Source organism: Pollicipes pollicipes, unplaced genomic scaffold (assembly GCF_011947565.3).
Source record: "Pollicipes pollicipes isolate AB1234 unplaced genomic scaffold, Ppol_2.1 Scaffold_4881;HRSCAF=5763_pilon_pilon_pilon, whole genome shotgun sequence".
Lineage (NCBI taxonomy): Eukaryota > Metazoa > Arthropoda > Thecostraca > Pollicipedomorpha > Pollicipedidae > Pollicipes > Pollicipes pollicipes.
Window position 1 is genome coordinate 53,973,817 of NW_023596576.1, and position 19,738 is coordinate 53,993,554.

At 47.6% G+C, this 19,738-nt stretch overlaps 1 protein-coding gene across 1 annotated transcript; it reads right to left on the minus strand.

Moving 5' to 3' along the window:
- Nucleotides 1-2,362: 2,362 nt before the first annotated feature.
- On the minus strand, nt 2,363-17,956 carry LOC119100604 (pro-resilin-like). Its single transcript, XM_037223683.1, has 2 exons — nt 17,467-17,956; nt 2,363-2,946 (listed from the first exon to the last, which is right to left on the minus strand). The coding sequence occupies exons 1-2, from the start codon at nt 17,954-17,956 to the stop codon at nt 2,363-2,365; spliced, it is 1,074 nt and encodes a 357-aa protein (XP_037079578.1).
- Nucleotides 17,957-19,738: the final 1,782 nt, after the last annotated feature.

Consider the following 19,738-nt stretch of genomic DNA (forward strand, 5'->3'; position numbering starts at 1 on the left):
TGAATTCGGATAAATGTGTCCACGATGGCTGTGCCGGAATACAGACACAAATGTACGATGGTCGTACAGGAATACAGATTGACTGCACAGTCCAAAAAACAATATCATAGGACTCGCAATCAAGGTTGCAGCTTTCTTCCGGGAGTAGGGAGGGGACAAACCATTACCTGGGCGACAGAAACAGCAGTAAACACGGAATTCAGAACTGTGTGCATGGCACTCTCCAAGAGTGGTGTTGGTTCTTCGCCATAGCTTTCGGCCAGATGGTCCTACCCACCATCCTCATAGGCTGTCTTTGGATGTCGGACATACAGCCATTCGCCCAACAGGACAGCCTGAAGGACCGCGGGAAAAGTCAACGCCACGCCAATACGGTCGTGGCTTTGGAAGAGATGGCATAGCGGAGTTGTTGCGCGTTGTGTTTGAAAGTATTGCTGCTATATCGCAATCTGAATATATTCTGAAAGATTATCTGGAATACCTTGTTCTTATCCCTAACTGGCGTAGTGTTATGCCGCTACTGCTAAATGATAAGTTATCCAGTTTTGCTGCTGAAATTGCTTCGTCAGCAGCACTGCATTTTCCATACCGCGCAGGACAGAGACCCAAAAGATTGTGACAATTTGGAACACCAACAGCATACCAAAGGTAGCAAAACATAGGAATGTTACCGTAGTGATCTCAGTCTTCAACTTTTTTCTTGCACCCCACTTTCCATAACGTTGTTCTATTTCCACACCGCACGAAGACTCTGCAGTATGGTATGAGCGGGCGCGTTGGTTTGAAAGCTACAGCCATTACCAACAAGTGCGTGTTCAGACACCATCTGGCGACTGGCAGACTTCGCGGTCGCTGCTGAGGCCTATCGACACCCGTCAAGGGTCGGCCCTGCACTGGTGACCTAATTGTAACCCGGTAGTTTTGGAAAAAAATCGGCGTGGAAATAAACGGGCAGAAAATTTAGCTCCTAGCTGTCAAGACGTTCAGCAGCTTTCCACAGTCAGTGTTCCACTGACGTTGAATGCATGCCACTGGCGCCGGTTTTCCCGCGCGTTGTATTGATTCTGGTTATCGTGTACGTGCCGGAGTCAATGATGCAACAGTTTGGTGGAATATGATTGGGCATGCAGAATTACGTCCATTTTCATCGTAAGAGAGCTCTAAGAGACGATTTGAGTTAAAATATCAGACAATGGCAAGTAGCCCTGTTACGGGGGAGAACACTGACGCTATCATCAGGAGAAACATCAGCAATGATTTTTTTCTGGGATATCGCTATAATCTGGAATCCACAGGCAAATGACTGTGATGGAGGGGGGAAACGGCGGACAACATTGCCTGGATTTGAGCAGCAACGGGATTTAGGAAATAATGTTAGCCTAGAGAACATTAATCGAACGCGGTGAATCACGGAAAATGATAGCTTGATGATGCCCCAAATTCGGAACAAGATTAAGGGCGATACCGACAGCAGACATTTAAGCAGCAAATATGAAGTGAAATGTAAGAACACGAAACGAATAAAACATGGTAGGAATAGGAAATGGAGCTGTAGAGCCAGGAGTGAAAAATACTTTTGATTTGTCCCATGTAAGCGTTGACAACAATGACTGCTTTTAGGACTAATTTGGTAACAAAGATAAGAACAAATACGAACAAAAACACCAAACCGTCCCAGTTAGTACTGGCCTGCGCTCATTAACGCTAGTAGTGTGAACTTATGCAGGTCACGTGTTGAAATGTTGACGTTTTGTCGTGTGAGCAAGTTGAGCTCCGAAATGTTTCCAAACATACAAGTTAAAACATAGCAGAACATGGTTCCAAACAGTGAAAAATTATTTGCTTTTAGATAGAATTGGTTTAGCTAGTGGAAAATCATAGCACAAAATATGCGGTATCCGTGCTGACGTCACAGGTTAAGGGTGGTGAGGTGTGTTTCCGATGCCCTACAGATGAGTACTTTTCACAGATTGTTTGGCGAAGATTCACTTCACATACTTTGCAGAATAAATTGCCAAATCATCATGCTATTTATATTACTAAGATTCGTTGCTGGCTTCAACCCTTCGCGACGAATGTGATTAGCCTGGTACGCGGCGTTGTCACTAGGCTCCCGCTTCGCAGCCACAAGGAAAATCCTGTTTTACAACTCGAACTATGAAGATACGCGCTTCATTTGGTTTGTATTTAGCCGCATGCGAACAGTGAGCATACAGGGTATGAATTACTACCATACATAACACACAGATGAATAGCACAGCATCTCATCACTTGTATTTCAGGCCATGAGAGAGCCACTCACTTCGGCACCAGGTGTCACGCGATGCCTTCATTGACTGCAGTCTCCAGATGCGGCTACGTGCTAGTAGCCGTAGCTGGAGCTGGGCGTGACAGGGACGTCGGCAGCCAGTGGCACGAGCGGGCCAGGCAGGCGGCCGGCCGAGCCGGGCGCCGCAGGGCCGCCCGGTTCGCCCGGCAGCGGGAACACCGATTCGCCCTCGTACGTGACCTGCGCCTGGTAGCCGCTGTCACCCTCCACCACGTACGTGACGATCTGGGTACGGCTGTCGGGCAGCAGCACGCGGTACTCGCCCTGCGTCACGATGCCGTCGCTCTCCTCACTGTGGCCGTAGTTGTTGCCGTAGTCGGGCTCGTCCACGGCCCAGCTGAAGCTGTAGGGCATGCCCGGCCCGTCCAGCAGACCATCCGGTCGAAGCTGGGGCGGGTTGCCCAGGTTCCCGATGAATATGATTCGCCGTCCTCCCAGCGGGCCTCCCAGAGGGCTTCCCAGAAGACCACCCAGACGGCTGCCGTAGCTAGCCCGGCCAAGGCCGTGTCGACCTCGGCCACCCAGATGGCCGAGCGGACCCGGACCCACTGCATCGACGGCGTCCAGCGGCGGCGGAGCCCCGTACGAGTCGCCTTGAGGGGTGGGCGAGGACGCCGCTGTCGCCAATAGTGTACAAACGCTCAGAAAACACCTCATGGCTGTTGGTGAGGCCGCCTGTCGCACACAGGCTGGGATCTGTGAACTGATGTCTACAGACGGGTGGCGGGCTGTTTTATACTGTGCGAGTGGCGGTGACGGTGGCGCTCACCGGCGGTGCCCGGCAGACGCTGCGTGACCGTCAGGGCCGCATCCGGCTATCAGCGGCGATGGTTATAGCTGCTGGCAGACCAACCCTCTCACACCGTCAGAAAGTGTACCGGGGTGAAGCCATCAGTTGAGACCGCGACAATTAAGCCATCTTGACCCCGCCAATCACGCATCCGTTCTTGCCCGAGCAAACAAGGCAGTTGGCAAAAAACGTACACTTCAGGGGTCTAGTTCATTTTATGACAAGTGGCTTGGAGTTCCGTTCGTTAGAAACTTGAACGGAAAAATCATCTGAACATCTGTCTGAGGTTTTGTCCAAGGCACTGGAAACAATAATGTAAAACGTTTGGTTATCCGTGAATTTGCGGCCTATGGCTTCGGAAGCAGCCGCAAATTCTGGCATGTTTGTGCTTTGCCCCCCCCCCCCTTTCTCTGATTCCATGTTTTTTTTAGAACGCTGACTGTCAGGGGTTAAACGTAACACCCTTTCCTGGGAGGTGTTCCCAAACAAATAAAGATGAAGCTTAGCGTAAAATAGCTGTGAATTGGTCTTAACGAGACCTCGCGAATGGTGCTAGTTTTATCGCGGGTGTCAATTTGTATTTTTTCTTTGTGAGCGTCTTGTCGTCCAATGTTGAGTCCCCCCCCCCCCCGTCCATCCCCTCAATGTTGGCTTGAGTCATGCAGTGTTTTTGGCTGGAATCCTACAAAAGGCGTAGATAAAGGATGGCCGTCTCACAAAGACTCTTCTTTGATATTTTTGCGCACTGGCGGCGCCATGGAGGTTACAGCAGAGCGACTTGGTTTCCGCAGCCTTAAGATTATTTTCTCGAATGATCGCTAACGTTAGATAACGAGGTTAACCCTTTTATATATGATGTGTTTTTCTGTCAAATATAAGCCCAGGCACTTAGATCGGCGACCTAGACATGATTTTGACGCCACTTATTCGTTGGTCTGGTGTAGACTTGTATGCCAAGCGTAATGTTGTCTGCCACCACAGAAGGCTACGGACCCAGCATTGTTTTGTTTCAAACCCGACATACCTTTTTGTTTGAATTGATGAGGAAATACAATTGGCTAACAGGACGCTATTTTTGATGCGGCGTCCTTACTTCAATATATTGTTTCAGATATGAGATGGAGGATACAGTACACAGAACAGAAAACAGCAATGGTGCTGGGGCAGACATTGGATCGGATTCTGTGCTGAACAGCGCCACTTCAGTTGGCTTCAGCTCTACCAAAGAAATATGTCGGCAAAGAAGACTGTATTCGCGGCAGTTTGTTTTTTACGAGTGTTTCTCGCGTTGCAGTCAACGGGTTTGTGAAAAGACAATGCCTTATAACTGTTATACCGCTATTTTGTCTCCAAAGATATCATCTGTGACCTAGAAATCAGCCATGAATTATTGAACTCGGATAAATGTGTGCAAGATAGCTGTGCCAGAACACAGGCACAATCTACGATGGCCGTGCCGGAATATCGATTGACTGCACAATGCTAAAAATAGTGCTATAGGACACGCAAACAAGACTGAAGCTTAGTCCCAGGAGTAGGGAGAGGAGCAACCATGATCTGGGCGACATGACCGGCAGTAAACACGGAGCTTTGAGTTATGTGCAGGGCACCGCGCAAGGGTGGCGTTGGTTCTTCGCCATCGCTATCGTCTAGATGGTTCTGTTCAGCGTCTTCATAGGCTGTTTTTGGAGGTCGGACATACAACCGTTCGCCCAACAGGACGGTCTGAAGGACCACGTGAAAAGTCAACGCCACAGCAATATGGTCGTGGCTTTGGACGCCGTCGCATAGCGGCCTTTTTACGCGTTGTGTTTGAAAGTATTGCTGTTACATCGCAATCTGAATATATTCTGAAAGATAATCTGGAATACCTTGTCCTTATCCCTACCTGGCGTAGTGTTATGCCGCTACTGCTGAATGATAAATGATCCAATTCTGCTGCTGAAGTTGCTTCTTCAGCAGCATTGCGTATTCCATACCGCACAAGACAGAGACCCAAAAGACTGTGACTGTTCGGCAAACCAACAGCATGTCAAACGTAGCAAAACATAGGAACGTTGCCGTATTGATATCAGTCTTTAACAACCTTTTCTTTGAACCCCAATTCCAATAACGCCGTTCTGTTTCCACACCACACCAAATTCCTGCGATGTGGTATGAATGGGCGCGCTGGTTTGAAAGCTACAGCCGTTGCCAACAAGGGCGTGTTCAGACACCATCTGACCAGTGCCAGACTTCACGGTCGCTGCTGAGGCTTATCGGCAGCCGTGAGGGGTCGGCGCCGCACCCATTCTGTGCTCGAATCATGCCAATGTTTGTTTGTTTTTTCTCGAACACATGTTATAAATTCTCGAGCATCCAACGTTTAAATTTCTACTTGTTTTTAATTCGAACAACCACACAATGATATATGACGACATGCACGCCGCCCTGCGTCGCGACAACGTCGCCTCTCGCCGCGGGCGCCGCCCCGCGAGCCACCGTGGCAACCACCGCAGAGCAACATACGTCGTCCGCCGGTCGCGCGAGCGCGCCAGCCGGCCAGCTGCAGACTCCGCTAGGCGGCAGGGCGGGACAGTCAGCCACACCCCCAGCCGGCAGCCCGGTCCCACGGCACCCTTTGCAGGGCCGAGCGGGACGGCCACGGCGAAGAGTCGGCATCGATTATGACGGCATGCAGAACGACAGCATAGACACTCACTAACACACTTCCTCATGCGCATACGCAATCGAACACCAATGGCAATGTGCCCGGCACCAACGGTAGTTTATCGCCAACTGTCTCATCTACGCGATATATGGGCCCCTCATCTAACGTGCTGCTCAACCAGGTGAGAGCACAGCCAGTCTCTCCAAGATCACAGACTTCGTCTGATCATAAGTGTGGATTGTGTTGGTGCCCACAATCACATGCCTCTCTACATCGGAATACCTTTGAGTAAACCCAAAGAAACCTCGGCTATATGGCTTACACGATACATTGCCATACTGTCATATGTACTGCTTGCCCAGTAGCAAGCACAGTCGAATAGCAGACTCAGTAAGTGTTCCGACCGGATCGACAGGATTCTAGAGACTAGTGATAGCGTTATATATAGCGAATTGTCTGTGGAGTCGCGATCGTGTGCTCAAGTCAGTCGAAAAAGTTAGCGACCCAGGGCAGAATCAGAATATATGTGGTATATCCTCGTTATGGCTCTGGCAGCGCGGACACTGATTCGTATCTTTGATCTGATAGAGGTGTAACATGCAGTGCGTCGGTAGGATTCTGTGGATGATTATAAATTGCAGCCACCTTAGTTTGAAGTCATCTGTTGTGTCGTACAGAGCTTTGTATATTTTTGTCCATTGTTCCGGCTTCATAGGTCGAAGCCTGAGTTCCCATTTCATCTGAGCCTTGTCCGGTAGGCAAACATGAGCCGAGGAGAGGAGCTCACTATATCCCCCTTTCGCTGTTCCCACGCACTTGCTAATCTGCTCATAAGCGCATGGAAGGACTGCACTGGTGGCAGATATGTGCCTGGTTCCTAATATTGGGTCCTGGTTCCCACTGGTTCTTTCGACAAAACAAGATGCTGGACCCTAGTTCTCACTAGCTCTTTTGACAAAACAAGACGCTAGACCCTGGTTCTCACTGGTACTTTCAACAAGACAAGACTCTGGATCCTGGTTGCCACTGTTTTTTCGACAAAACAAGATCTTGGATCTTGGTTCCCACTGGATCTTTCAGAAAAACAAGATGCTGGATCTTTGTTTGCACTGTTTCTTTCAACAACACAAGACCCTGCATCTTGGTTCCCATTAGTTATTTTGTATGCACTAGCTTCTGCTTCTGGTTTTCTTTGTTTTTCTGCCAATACCAGCCCCAGGTTCCCATAATTTCTTTGACAAGCAACACAAATCCCAACATGCAATGAATACTAAAAGCCATGTCTCACAATTGACACTAGTTATTTTGCCAACACTAGACCCCCGAGGTCAGAATATGGAGTACTCTGACAGTCCTGGGTCCTTGGAAAAAATTGCATAAAAAGGTCACCCTGCACAACCCAAATACTTTGCTCTAAAATGCAGATCAGCACATCACAGACAAGCCCAAATAAACAGCCTGCCCTGACTCTGTTACAACAATACAGCTTTTCCATAAGCCCGATCACAAGGCTTAGGCAGATAAATATGCATTATGTGCATGAAAAAGCACTCTCAATGTGGGACTAACTTTGGTCTACAGGTGGGCTGGGCATGTGTAGAAAAATGTTGCTGAGCTTTGTTGGTAATCTGTGATATTGGGATGGTTTTCTGGTGTTATATATATGGTCACTTTAAGCAACCAAGCAACTCGCTTGCCTCTTGGTAATCTACGTTACAAGTACCTATGGATGAGCCAGAGCTGACTCACATTATTTAGCTCCTTTGCCTCCTAATGCCAGGCCCTGGTTCCAATCACTTTTGACACAACCACAGACCCTCATAACATATAGCCCGGTTCCTGGTTCTCGTGGTTTTCCAGGGAGAACGGTTACGACTCTTTTGTTTGCCAAACCTCCACACCATTAGTGCCGTAAGTTCATTTGCCAAAGACGCTCCTGCAGAATATGGTGGTAGCTGGTACATTGGCAGAGAGAACATTCTAAGCTGCTAACACAAAGCATATATTCCGTTAAAATCGGACCCAAGTTCATCTTACCTCTCTCATACCGCAGATTTTACATCTCACACCGGAAGTGCTTCTGGAAGTACTTCTCCTACTTTACATCTGCATACTGGAAGTGCTTCTCCGCTCCACATTGTCATGGAAACTACGCCAGCTGAGCCTTATCTTACAGAAAAACGCATTCGTACCAGCTGATCAATATTAGTCTCGTACCACTACCAGATGTTTTGATGTATATGCACACACACACACACACACACACACACACACACCACACACACACACACACACACACACACACACCACACACACACACACACACACACACACACACACACACACACACACACACACACACACACACACACACACACACACACACACACACACACACACACACACACACACACACACACACACACACACACACACACACACACACACACCACACACACACACACACACACACACACACACACACACACACACACACACACACACACACACACACACACACACACACACACACACACACACACACACACACACACACACACACACACACACATATATATATATATATATATATATATATATATATATATATATATGTATGTATATATAGTTTAATTTGGGTACCCCCTAGCCACCTTCGAAATGCCAAGAGGAATAGACAGAATAAAATGGAATATCTAGAGTAGAATATCTAAAAGAAGCATGGAAAATGCTATAACATTCTTCGAAAAAATCATCCGAAATTTCCATTACTCTCTGTTGCGCTGCGTCTCAAGCTTTGCGGCATATCATGTGCCCAAAGTGTAGTTGTTATCACCAGAAGCTGCATTTCAACACATACAAACTTTGCTTGTGTCTGATATTGTTGTGGACGATTTAAATTTATTATTACACATTGGATGGTGTGTTTTTTTGGTGTGAGCAATAAAAAGTAAATGAAATAGAACTGTTGTTCCGGCATTCTCACACGGAGTAAACTCACCACGAGCAGCCTTAGTTCCTTGACGTCATATTCCCTTTGGGTCTTAGACGAACGAAACATGTGATACTGGCTTCCCTATTTGCGACCTTGATGAGTGACGCGCGGTGACGCCACATTGGTGCGCAAGGTGTTGCGGATGGTTGGTGCGTGTTTCGATTGATTATCACTTTCTGCTATCTTTATGTTAACTTATGTATATATATATATATATATATATATATATATATATATATGTATGTATATATACATACGCATGGAAGAGCGGGCATTTCCTTTCAGGATAACATTAGGCAGCTAACAGCCCAGTTGCAGGTCTAACAGGTCTGCATCATACCTGTGTCGTGGCAAGTTATTGATGTTGTTCTTCTGAATTTGTAGTGTTATTAACATTGAAGAACAGCAAATTTGTTTTATGGTATATGGGGAACAGCCTGAGCAAATAACCAGCAATGTCCATAGACTTCATTTTATTAATTTACATTAGGAACAGCACACATAACTGGCCTTGAAAAAGTGGGGAGTGTGAGCATCAACTGCTGTGAAGAACTCCTGGTAAGATTCTGGTTCTCGCTGGTTCCTTAACAAAATTTGAGAATGAATCTTGATTCGTGCTGAAATTGAATCCCTTTCTTAAGCCTGAGCTGGATCTTAGTTCTTGCTGGATCACTATGCATATTGCAGGCTGGGTCTTGGTTCTTGCTGGATCACTATGCATATTGCAGGCTGGGACTTAGTCCTTGCTGGATCCCTCGACATAATGCCAGGCTGGATGTTGGTTCTTGCTGGATCCCTATGTCCAGTCCAAGCTGGAACTTGGTTCTTGCTTGTTCTTTCAGCTTGGTCAGGCGGGATCCTGGTTCTTGCTGGATCTTTCTACTTATTGCCAGACTGTTTCCTGGATTCCTCCCGGTTCTGAAACCAGGAACCAGAACCGGTTCCCGGGAAGAAGTCTTGGGAACCAGGCACAGGTCTGATTGGTGGGCTTTTCCTGGGCGAGCGCTTCCTTCCAAGAACGGGGTAGTGCAGTATAGACTGGCATGTGAGAAAATGCCCATATCCGAATTGCATTTGCAATTGGTCTGCGTTAACGGGCTTTGGGTCCTGGTGGCTGAAAAGGTCTTTAATTTGAACGACTAAACGGTGGATCAGTTTGTGCTTGTCCAACGATACATTGTGCTCCAGGTTCACGTCAGTGTTATTATTTCTGACTGGCTAGTGTGCTTGCTCCTGGGAGTTTGTCTTGTAATGAGTGTACGATTTGCATCCAAGCAAATCATATTCGGTCATATACCGTGTAACTAATTGTTTGCACCGGCGATTATTTGCTTCACTTTGCCGTATACTTTGCTTGTCTAACTTGGCATCGAAGTAAAAGTTAAAGTCACCTATAATAGTGTGTCCTGTGTTTGGTTCGTCGCAGTGGTCCAGAAAGTTTTCGAATGGGGCAATTGTATCATTATTTGGACCGTGTATACGACCGAGGGTGAGCTCTATCCCGTTAATAAGCACTTGCCGTGCAATGGATCGACCATCGGCGTATTTCTGGGTGTGTTTAACATCCACCGCTAAACGGGGTTTACAAAGAATGGCGACACCTCGGCCCCTGCTGTCACCGTGAGAGAAATACCCATCACCTTCCCATTCATTCAGCCAGATCACTTCATCAGACTGAAATGAATGAGTTTCCTGCAGAAAGAAAATGTCCGCCTGCTGTTTTTTTTTTAACGACGAAAACTTCTTCCGTCTTTTCGGCACACCGCTATTCACGACTCTTAGACTGTTAACGTTTAATGATACGAATTTAAAGGAAATGTTCCACATTTGTATGGCGTATTGAACTGAAATAGCCATCTTGAGGGCGTTTTGATGCAGTTCACGGATATGCCCTTTTTAAGACCCAAAACGCTTTGGTTCCTGAGTTACACGCTCGCAAAGTACGAAAAGGCTTATTTACAGCGAACTTCAAAATGGCCTTCTCATTAATGACGCTATAGAAATCTCATTGGATCCCCGTGATATTACAGGCAATTTTGTATGGTCAAAAGAGCATGGCCGCTGACACATTCGCAAAGGCGATGATGCTGCACATAAGGTACAGCCCGCGGAAGATTATTGGCTGTCAGTAAGATTTTACTGCTCAATGCGTGTCGCGAACACAAGCGTGAGCAATTTTGGGTTGTGCGACACTCGTTGTGAGCGGGCCTTTTTTCTTATTTCTAGGCCACCGGTCAATATTATAAAAAAGAACGCCACTATTTGCAAAAAAGTACGGCACCCCAAAAGTGGGCACTCTCCCGAAGTTATAAAAAAGAAGACGCGACGGTAAATCTGCCTTTTCTCTTCTCTTCAGCTAACGTATCTCTTACAGACAGCTCGGTTGACGCCTCGTGTACCAGAGCACAGAACCTTGCGCGTGTTTATGGGTTAGCAAGGCATTATGAAGTTAGGGAAACATTGCAGTAACTTTAGATATATATTTTTCTAAGCATTTCACACATATGATACGACAAATTTAAATCTTGGACAATACAATGTGTTTTACAAAAAGAAGCTCTTGAGCTGCATCACCATGAACCCCCTTGGGACTTTGTTTCGATGGGAGGTCACGGTGAAGTCCGGTGTTGTGACTGAAGATCTGTGCGGATATTGTGAGAAAACCTGCGATTTGATAGTCCCGCGAGCTGTGCAGATGCGAGATCGCACTTATTTGACACAAGAGCGTGAATCGGGGGCTCGAAATGCGTGTGATCACCGGTGGTGTGTGCCAGTGGATTGTGTTGGTATTGATGTGATGGGTAGTGTGCGTGCGAGGCTTGTTCTTCTGAGAGAGAAGATTGCTTTGGTATTCTTCAGTCTACTGACTCCCAATAAAATGTGATATATTGATGCCTAATATATTGATGCCTGTTGATATTGATGCCTGCCTCTATCTTTATGTTTGTGTTTGAACATGAACAAAGCAATGCTGGCAAACTGAGAGAAACACTAGCACTTATGTCGCAGGAGTGTACAAAGGCGAGTACTGGTACTGGTACTTCATTATGATCTTGCCAACATTGTGAACCTATCGAGGTATTACAGCATGTAATTAATCCATTGCATGCCATTATAACAGCAATTCGTTTTGGCAGTAGGGGCTGGTGTGTGCAGCTCATTAATTGACATGCTCAGTAAAGGCTTGCATTATATGGTTTTGCAAAAGTGTCTTGCCCTAAAGAAGTCTGAAAATATAGAGCTTTATTTTTACTGATGCACATTGTACTGTCTTCACAAATCTTGTATGCAGGCGAGCATTGCTCCTGAGTAATCAATGTCATTGTCACTGCAATTTGAGTGAGATGCTGGGTGCTGATAAAGGTGGAAAAGTATCGCTGTTGGTGTCTTGAACAACACTTAATAATATGTTCAGCATGAACCTGGTGTGCACTGGCAGCTTCATCACTTCCTTGCATTTTGCCCATCCAACCATAACATCATGCACTCGTCATGTCTCCAGCCTTGCATGTTTGCAGCGTCATTTCACCACATGTGCAAATTTTCCTGTTTTTTTTTTACTAAAGCAGCCTGATGGCTGCAGTATGTTGCATGGCCATGGAAGTGAAAGATATGTTTGCATGCTTCTCACCTGTGTTTTCTGGATTGCCGAAGCAGGCTGACCAAGTGATGCCACTTATTGGTTGTCTGCTTTGCTGAAAGTGATTTGTATATTGTGTCATGTGTTTTTGGTTAGTCATATGTCAGATGGAAAGTCAATGCAAGAGTGCATGCTTGACCCATCTTTTCATGCTGGAATTTATTATGAAAGCGGCATGGATTGCAGTCGAAAAGCCGTATTGTTGTTCATTATGTCATGCTACAGTACAGCACCGAGATAGTGTCAAAATGAAGCCATTGGCCAGTCCTATTACACAATGTATCACATTGGTTGAGTACTCTTTGTCAAGCCTATGAGATGGCAGCTTATCATGTATGAATGACTGGTAAAAATGTATTTAAAAATGTCAAAGGACTGTCCACGGCGAATATACCGTTGCACCACAATGGCTATATCAGAGTTTACTATTAATTGCATGAACAATCCTAAGCAAAAAAAAAACACATTTTGGGGGTAAATTCTTGGTAGCCCATCCTTATCATCTTTACCATAGCAATAGCAATGCTCTGACAATAAATGCATTGCAACGTTACAGATTTATTAATTTTGCATGACATCACACTTCCAGTTGCAAGCAATAAAGACAATGTCACAAATTTATTCTTTTTGGCACCACACCCCATTTCCAGCTACAAACAAAGAGGACAGGTGACTACTGTACACATTACATGATACCAATGTCAGGACTACAGCACTGCGCGCAACGATGGGTCGACAATAACGTACTGACAAAATCATCAACAGGAAAGCAGCAACGGCACCAGCACAGCATATCGTACTTTGATATTAATAACCTGCCATAGAAGCTGGCGATCGCTGCGTTGCGCATGTCAAACAGTCCACGAAAGCTTTGGTTACGGCCAGCACCAGGACAAAATAATCCAAAAATTGCCCGCCCACCAAAAATAAAGAAGGAAAGAAAATAAAAAGTATCCAAATAACATAAACATACATAACAACATACAAAACAAACATACACACATAACATGACATAACATACATAGCATACATGCATACATACATACATACATACATACATACATACACGATGTAACATAACATACATACATGCATGCGTAATACAATATAGCATGCATAACATAACACACAAACACACATAACAAATAGAACAAGTAAGGTTGACACAAGCGATTGTTAAATGACTTAAGGTGAAAGCAGGTCCAGAATTGTTCAAACACCAAAGAATGGGCACAACAACCTGAAAAAACCAGAAACACGCATAGTCTATGAACGCCTGAAAAGGCGAGTGAGCGGCCTTGCCGCCCTCTGTGATCTCCCTTGGGTGGTGACCCGGGGCAGCCTGCGTCGCCGCCCGGCGGCCGGGCAGTCAGGACTTCCGGCCGCAGCCACGCATACAACGGCACGTGCGCGACCGCCGGGGCGGTGCGCCCGCTAGGCGCACGCGGTCCGCCATACCCAGCCGTACGGGCGAGCCCAGGCGCCAGACCAACACCCTGCCAGGGTAGTACAATAACACACACATTCGCTATGATGGCAACAAGCGATTCATCGGCCCGAGGGGTTCTACACCATTGGCGAGTCAGAAGAGAATATGCAAACTGATAAACAGAACATTGCTTCTCATAACTAAACCCAAGTTCACAAATATGGTTACATGCAGCTGGATGCCGTCCAATTCAGCGCAGTTACATACGTGCACACGAACAGATAAACTTGATCACGAAAGTCTCCTCAAATAAGGACGAAGTCGAAGATATTTATTTTGGCCTGCTAGTTACATATCAACAGTCATCGGCTCACGCGGAGCGTCGCCTGCATGAAGAAAATATTCACACATCTTCCAAAACATTTGTATCAATGGTTGTTACGAAAAGGACCTTTGATCTCATCGATGTCGCTGATCAGGACTTTCTGAGCCATCGCACTTGTTTTGTGCCACCGCACTTATTTTGCAGTACACGGACCCGTTGCGGCTAAATACACAGTATAGCCGACCTTCCTTCTTGTGCACCAAAAGTTTGTTGAAAACGTCCCATTTACTCTGTGTCAGACTTTCTTATAAACAGCCCACTGTCCTCCCGCTTACCGTTTGGAAACATTCTGTTCTCATAGAGGTAATGTCTTAGAGAGCCAGGACCTGTGCGGACGAACCCGCAGAGCAGCGCCCTGGAGCCGACACGGCGAACGTCCGCCAGTTCTCCCGGGTCTGCCTCCGCCGGTGGGAACGCGCGCCGCGTGACGTCACAGGCCGCCCGCCTCAGGTCCTCGGGGCGGCCGTCAGTGGCGGAGCCAGGGCGAGGCGCCAGGGGAACCGGCTCCCCTGACAAGATGGGTTAGGGCGACTTCCACTGCATTGCTCTGAGCTATGCTTCAGCTTGCATGCTCCTGATGACTTGCTCTGAGGCGTTCACTTGGTCGTTGAGTTTTTCCACCAGGTCTTCTCGTTCGGATACGTGCGCTTCTAGGTCCGCTACATTCTGTTCTGGTCTGGGTTTGACAGCTTCTAGTTTCCTTTCCATATTTGTTTATGGCCAGAGAGAATTATTTCCTTATCTCGGTCAGAACTGCTTCGTGACGTGTGTCATTTTCCTGCCGGATTAGGTTTATAACTTCGTCAAATTTAGAGACGAGCAGACTCCCACTGGATGAGCCGTGCGGGTCTCTCAACTTATTCTGGCGCTGTCTCATCTCGCTGGCGTCAGTCTTTATTTGGCATGTCTTAACTGTCTTGTGAGATTGACTTGTCTTATGAGTCGCCTCGTCAGGGTCAACAAACACATCGCGATCTCCATCCTCCGCCATGGTTTGACCCCGCGAGCGACTCACCAGCTGAAGCGCTTGGAAAATTCACCAGCTTCTGGCGCCTCGGGCCACAGTCGGCTGTTGGGAGTGTGATGAAATCCCTTCGAATCACCACATTATGCGGTTGCAGCCTCTAGCCGGCATAGACCCAGGCTAAGGCACGCGTTACCATCGCGCTCACGTCACTCGAAGAGAAGCCGATCAGAACCGTGCGGCGGAGCGTGCGAGCCAAGTCACGGGCCAAGGTCACGGCCGGAATCATGTCTTGTCTTGCATGCAGACGGTACAGATACCGTGCAATATGCTGACGACACTTGCTGGGAAATACAGCACATTGGCTCCCTTGTTAGCTTTACGAAGCAAAACAATTTATAACATGGTAATTTTGCAAGGACAGCGTGAAAATAAACGTAAGAAAACCTACCTCATAGTCGTCAGTTCTAATCAAGATAATCGGCAGCTAACCGCAGTCAGTATTCACTTCAGGTATGCCACTGACATCAGGATTCCCACGCGTTGTCCGGAATCTGGTTATGGCGTTTGACCAGCGCGTGACATTTTCGGCGCACACTGACGACTTTGTGCGGCGATGACACGGCAAACTCTGAGGCATCAACCACAGCAGGCTCGGCCATAGGCAGTCTACTATACTCGCGCTAGTGGGAAGTGTCTTGATAGCCCCGACGCCGTACTACATCACAATTTATGGAACCAAGAACAGCCAGGGGCATTGCCGGAGTCTTGGTAAGACGGGGGAAAGGGGGGGGGGGGGGGCGTGGTCAATGATGCAACACTTTGATCGAATGTGAGTGGGCGTGCACAGTTACGTCCATTTTCATCGTAAGAGACTTCTAAACGAAGACTTAAGATAAGTTAAGATGTCAGGCACAGGGCAAGTAACATTGTTACGAGATAGAAGACTGACGCTATCATAAAGTGAAACATCAGTGCTGTCATTTCCTGGGATTTCAATAGGATCTTGAATGCACAGGCGAAAGACTGTGATAAAGAGGGGGGGACATTGTGAATGAAACATTCTGGATTGGGACAGCAACGGGACGTAAAGAAATATGATCGACCTAGAGAGCATAAATCGAAGGCAGTGAATCACGGCAAATGATAGGCTAGCAATGCTCTGAATTCCGTGTAGGATTAAGGGCAACATCAACAGCAAGCATTTGAACAGCAAAAACAAGGTGAAATTTAAGAACAGGAAATGTACAAGACGTGGTTGAGGTGGTAAAAGCAGCTACAGTGCCAAGGATGAAAAAACTCCCGGTTTGTTTCATATAATCGTTAACAGCATTATTATGCATCATGACTAATTTGGTGAAAGAATTGCGAACAAATCATAAAAAATTACACCAAACCGTCCCAGTAATTACTAGCCTGTACTCATTGACGCTTGCAGTGTAAACGTATGCAGATCATGTGTTGAAGCGTTGACAGTTTGTTGTGTGGGGAAGTTAAACCCCGAAATGCCTTCAAACATACAAGCTAAAACATAGCAAAACATGGCTATTAACATGGTTTATCAGGAACGTTTTTAGCTGGTGAAAAAACATGCTACATCCTATACGATACCAGTGCTGAGGTCACCGATAAAGGGTGGTACGGTGCGTTTCCGATGACCCACACATTATCGCTTTTTAACAGATTGCTTAGCCAAGATTCACGTCACATACTCAGCAGCATAAATCACCAAATCACTGGGCTATTAATAGTAGTAGAATTCGTGGCTGGCTCCAGCCCTTTTGCGACAAACGTGATTACCCTAGTATGCGGGGTTGTCACTAGATGCCCGCTTCGCAGTTGCAAGAGAAACCTTGTTTCATTTAATTCATTTAGTTTTATTTAGCTGCATGCGAACTGCAAACATACCGTACAAGAATTACTACCATGCATAACACACGGATAAATAGCACAACATCTAATCACTTACATTTCAGGCCAGAGAGCCACTCACTTCGGCACCAGGTGTACACGCTCGTTGATCAGAGCCGCATCACGCGATGCCTTCATTGACTGCAGTCTCTAGGTGCGGCTACGTGCTAGTAGCCGTAGCTGGAGCTAGGTGTGACAGGGGCATCGCCAGCCACCTCCGGCAGCGGGGAGCCCAGATGGACGGTGTCCACAGACGGGTACGTCAGGCCGGCGCCAAGCGGGCGGCCGGGCACTAGCGGGCCAGGCAGGCGGCCGGCCGCGCCGAGCGCCGCAGGGCCGCCCGGCTCGCCCGGCAGCGGGAACACCGCCTCGCCCTCGTACGTGACCTGCGCCTGGTAGCCGCTGTCACCCTCCACCACGTACGTGACGATCTGGGTACGGCTGTCGGGCAGCAGCACGCGGTACTCGCCCTGCGTCACGATGCCGTCGCTCTCCTCACTGTGGCCGTAGTTGTTGCCGTAGTCGGGCTCGTCCACGACCCAGCTGAAGCTGTAGGTCACGCCCGGCCCATCCAGCAGACCGTCCGGCCGGAGCTGGGGCGGGTTGCCCAGGTTTCCGATGAAAGCGCCTCGCTGTCCTCCCAGCGGACCTCTCAGAGGACTTCCCAAAGGGCCGCCCAGACGGCCGCCGTAGCTAGCCCGGCCCAGGCCGACTCGACCTCGGCCACCCAGAGGACCGAGCGGACCCGGGCCCGCTGCATCAACGGCGTCCAGCGGCGGCGGAGCCCCGTACGAGTCATCTTGGGGGACGGGCGCAGACGCCGCTGTCGCCAGCAGTGTACAGACGCTCAGAAAACACCTCATGACTGTCGGTGAGGCGGCCTGTTGCACACGGGCTGTGACCTGTGAACTGATGTCTACAGATGGGCGGCGGGCCGTTTTATACTGTGCGAGCGGTGGTGACGGTGGTGCTCGCCGGCGGTGCTCGACAGGCGCTGCGTGACCGCCAGGGCCGCCTCCGGCTATTAGCACCCACGGTTATGTCTGCTGGCAGACCAACCCTCTCACACCGTTATAAAACGTACCGGGGTCAATCCATTGGTTGAGACCGCGATAATTGAGCCATTCTGACCCTGCGGGTCACGTATTTGTTATTGCCCGAACTAGCAAGACAGTGAGAAAAAACGTATACTTCAGGGGTTTCGTTAATTTTACGACAATCAGCTTAGAATTTCATTCGTAAAAAAACTTTAAGTGACTAAACGGACTAGTTACAAGACGTTGGCTAAAAACGTGGCGAACAGGCATGTTGTAAAAATTATCTGAATATCTGTCTGGAGTTTCATCGAACGCTGTGGAAATAATAGTGTGGAACGTTGCGGTCTATGTGAATATGGAGACTATGGCTTTGGAATGAGCTGTGAATTTTTCGTGCTTTTCTCCACCTCTGATTCCTTCAGAACGCTGACTGTCAGGGGATCAATGCAGTACCCTCCCCTCCCGGGTGTTTCTAAACAAATAAAGATAAAGCTTAGCAGAAATACCTGCGAATTGGTCTCAACGACATCTCGCGATTGGAACAGCTTTCATCACGGATATCAATTTACGCTCTTTTGTGAGCGACCTGCCGCCCAATGCTGAGTTGCTACCTTCTCCCCCTCCCCCCCTCCTCCTTCTCCCCTAATGTTGGCTTGGATTACCCAATGTTTTTGGCTGGAATGCTACTAAAAACGTAGGTAAAAGATAGCCATCACACAGTTACTCTTCTTTGATCTTTTTGCGTAGTGGCGTCGCCATGGAGGATACAGCGGGGCAACTTGGTTTCCGGAGCCTCAAAATTTCAGCCTCGAATGATCGGTAACCTCAGATAACGGGAGTTAAACCCTTTTACATAGGACACGTTTTGTCGTCGAAAATAACCGCAGGCATTTATTTACGAAACCATAACATGATATTAACGCCACTTATTCGCTGGTCGTGTGGAGACTTTTATACCGTTGTTCGCTGTTAATAACGTTGTTCTATTTCCACACCGCACGAAGACGCTGCAGCATGGTATGAACGGGCGCATTGGTTTGAAAGCTAGTCATTACCAACAAGTGCGTGTTCAGACACCATTTGGCGACTGGCAGAATTCACGGTCGCTGCTGAGGCCTATCGGCACCGGTCAAGTGTCTGCCCTGCACCTATTCTGTACTTGAATCATGTCAATGTCTTACATGCAGACGGTACAAGCACCGTGCGATATGCTGACAACAACTCCTGGGACATACAGCGCACTGGCTCCCTTGTTAGCTCCACGAAGCAAAACCATTTGTAACACGGTAGTTTTGGAAAAAAACGGCGTGGAAATAAACGTGCAGAAAATTTAGCTCCTAGTTCTCAGCTCCTGTCAAGACGTTCAGCAGCTTTCCGCAGTCAGTGTTCCACTGACGTTGAATGGATGCCACTGGTGTTAGTTGATATTATTTGGTGCATGACTACATGAGAAAATACAATCGTATAACAGGATGCTGTTTTGGTGCGGTATCGTTAGGTCAAAATATTGCTTCATCTATGGAATGGAAGATACAATACACAGAACAGAAATCAGCAATGGTGCTGGGACAGATTCAGATCGGATTCTGTGCTGAACAACGTAACTTC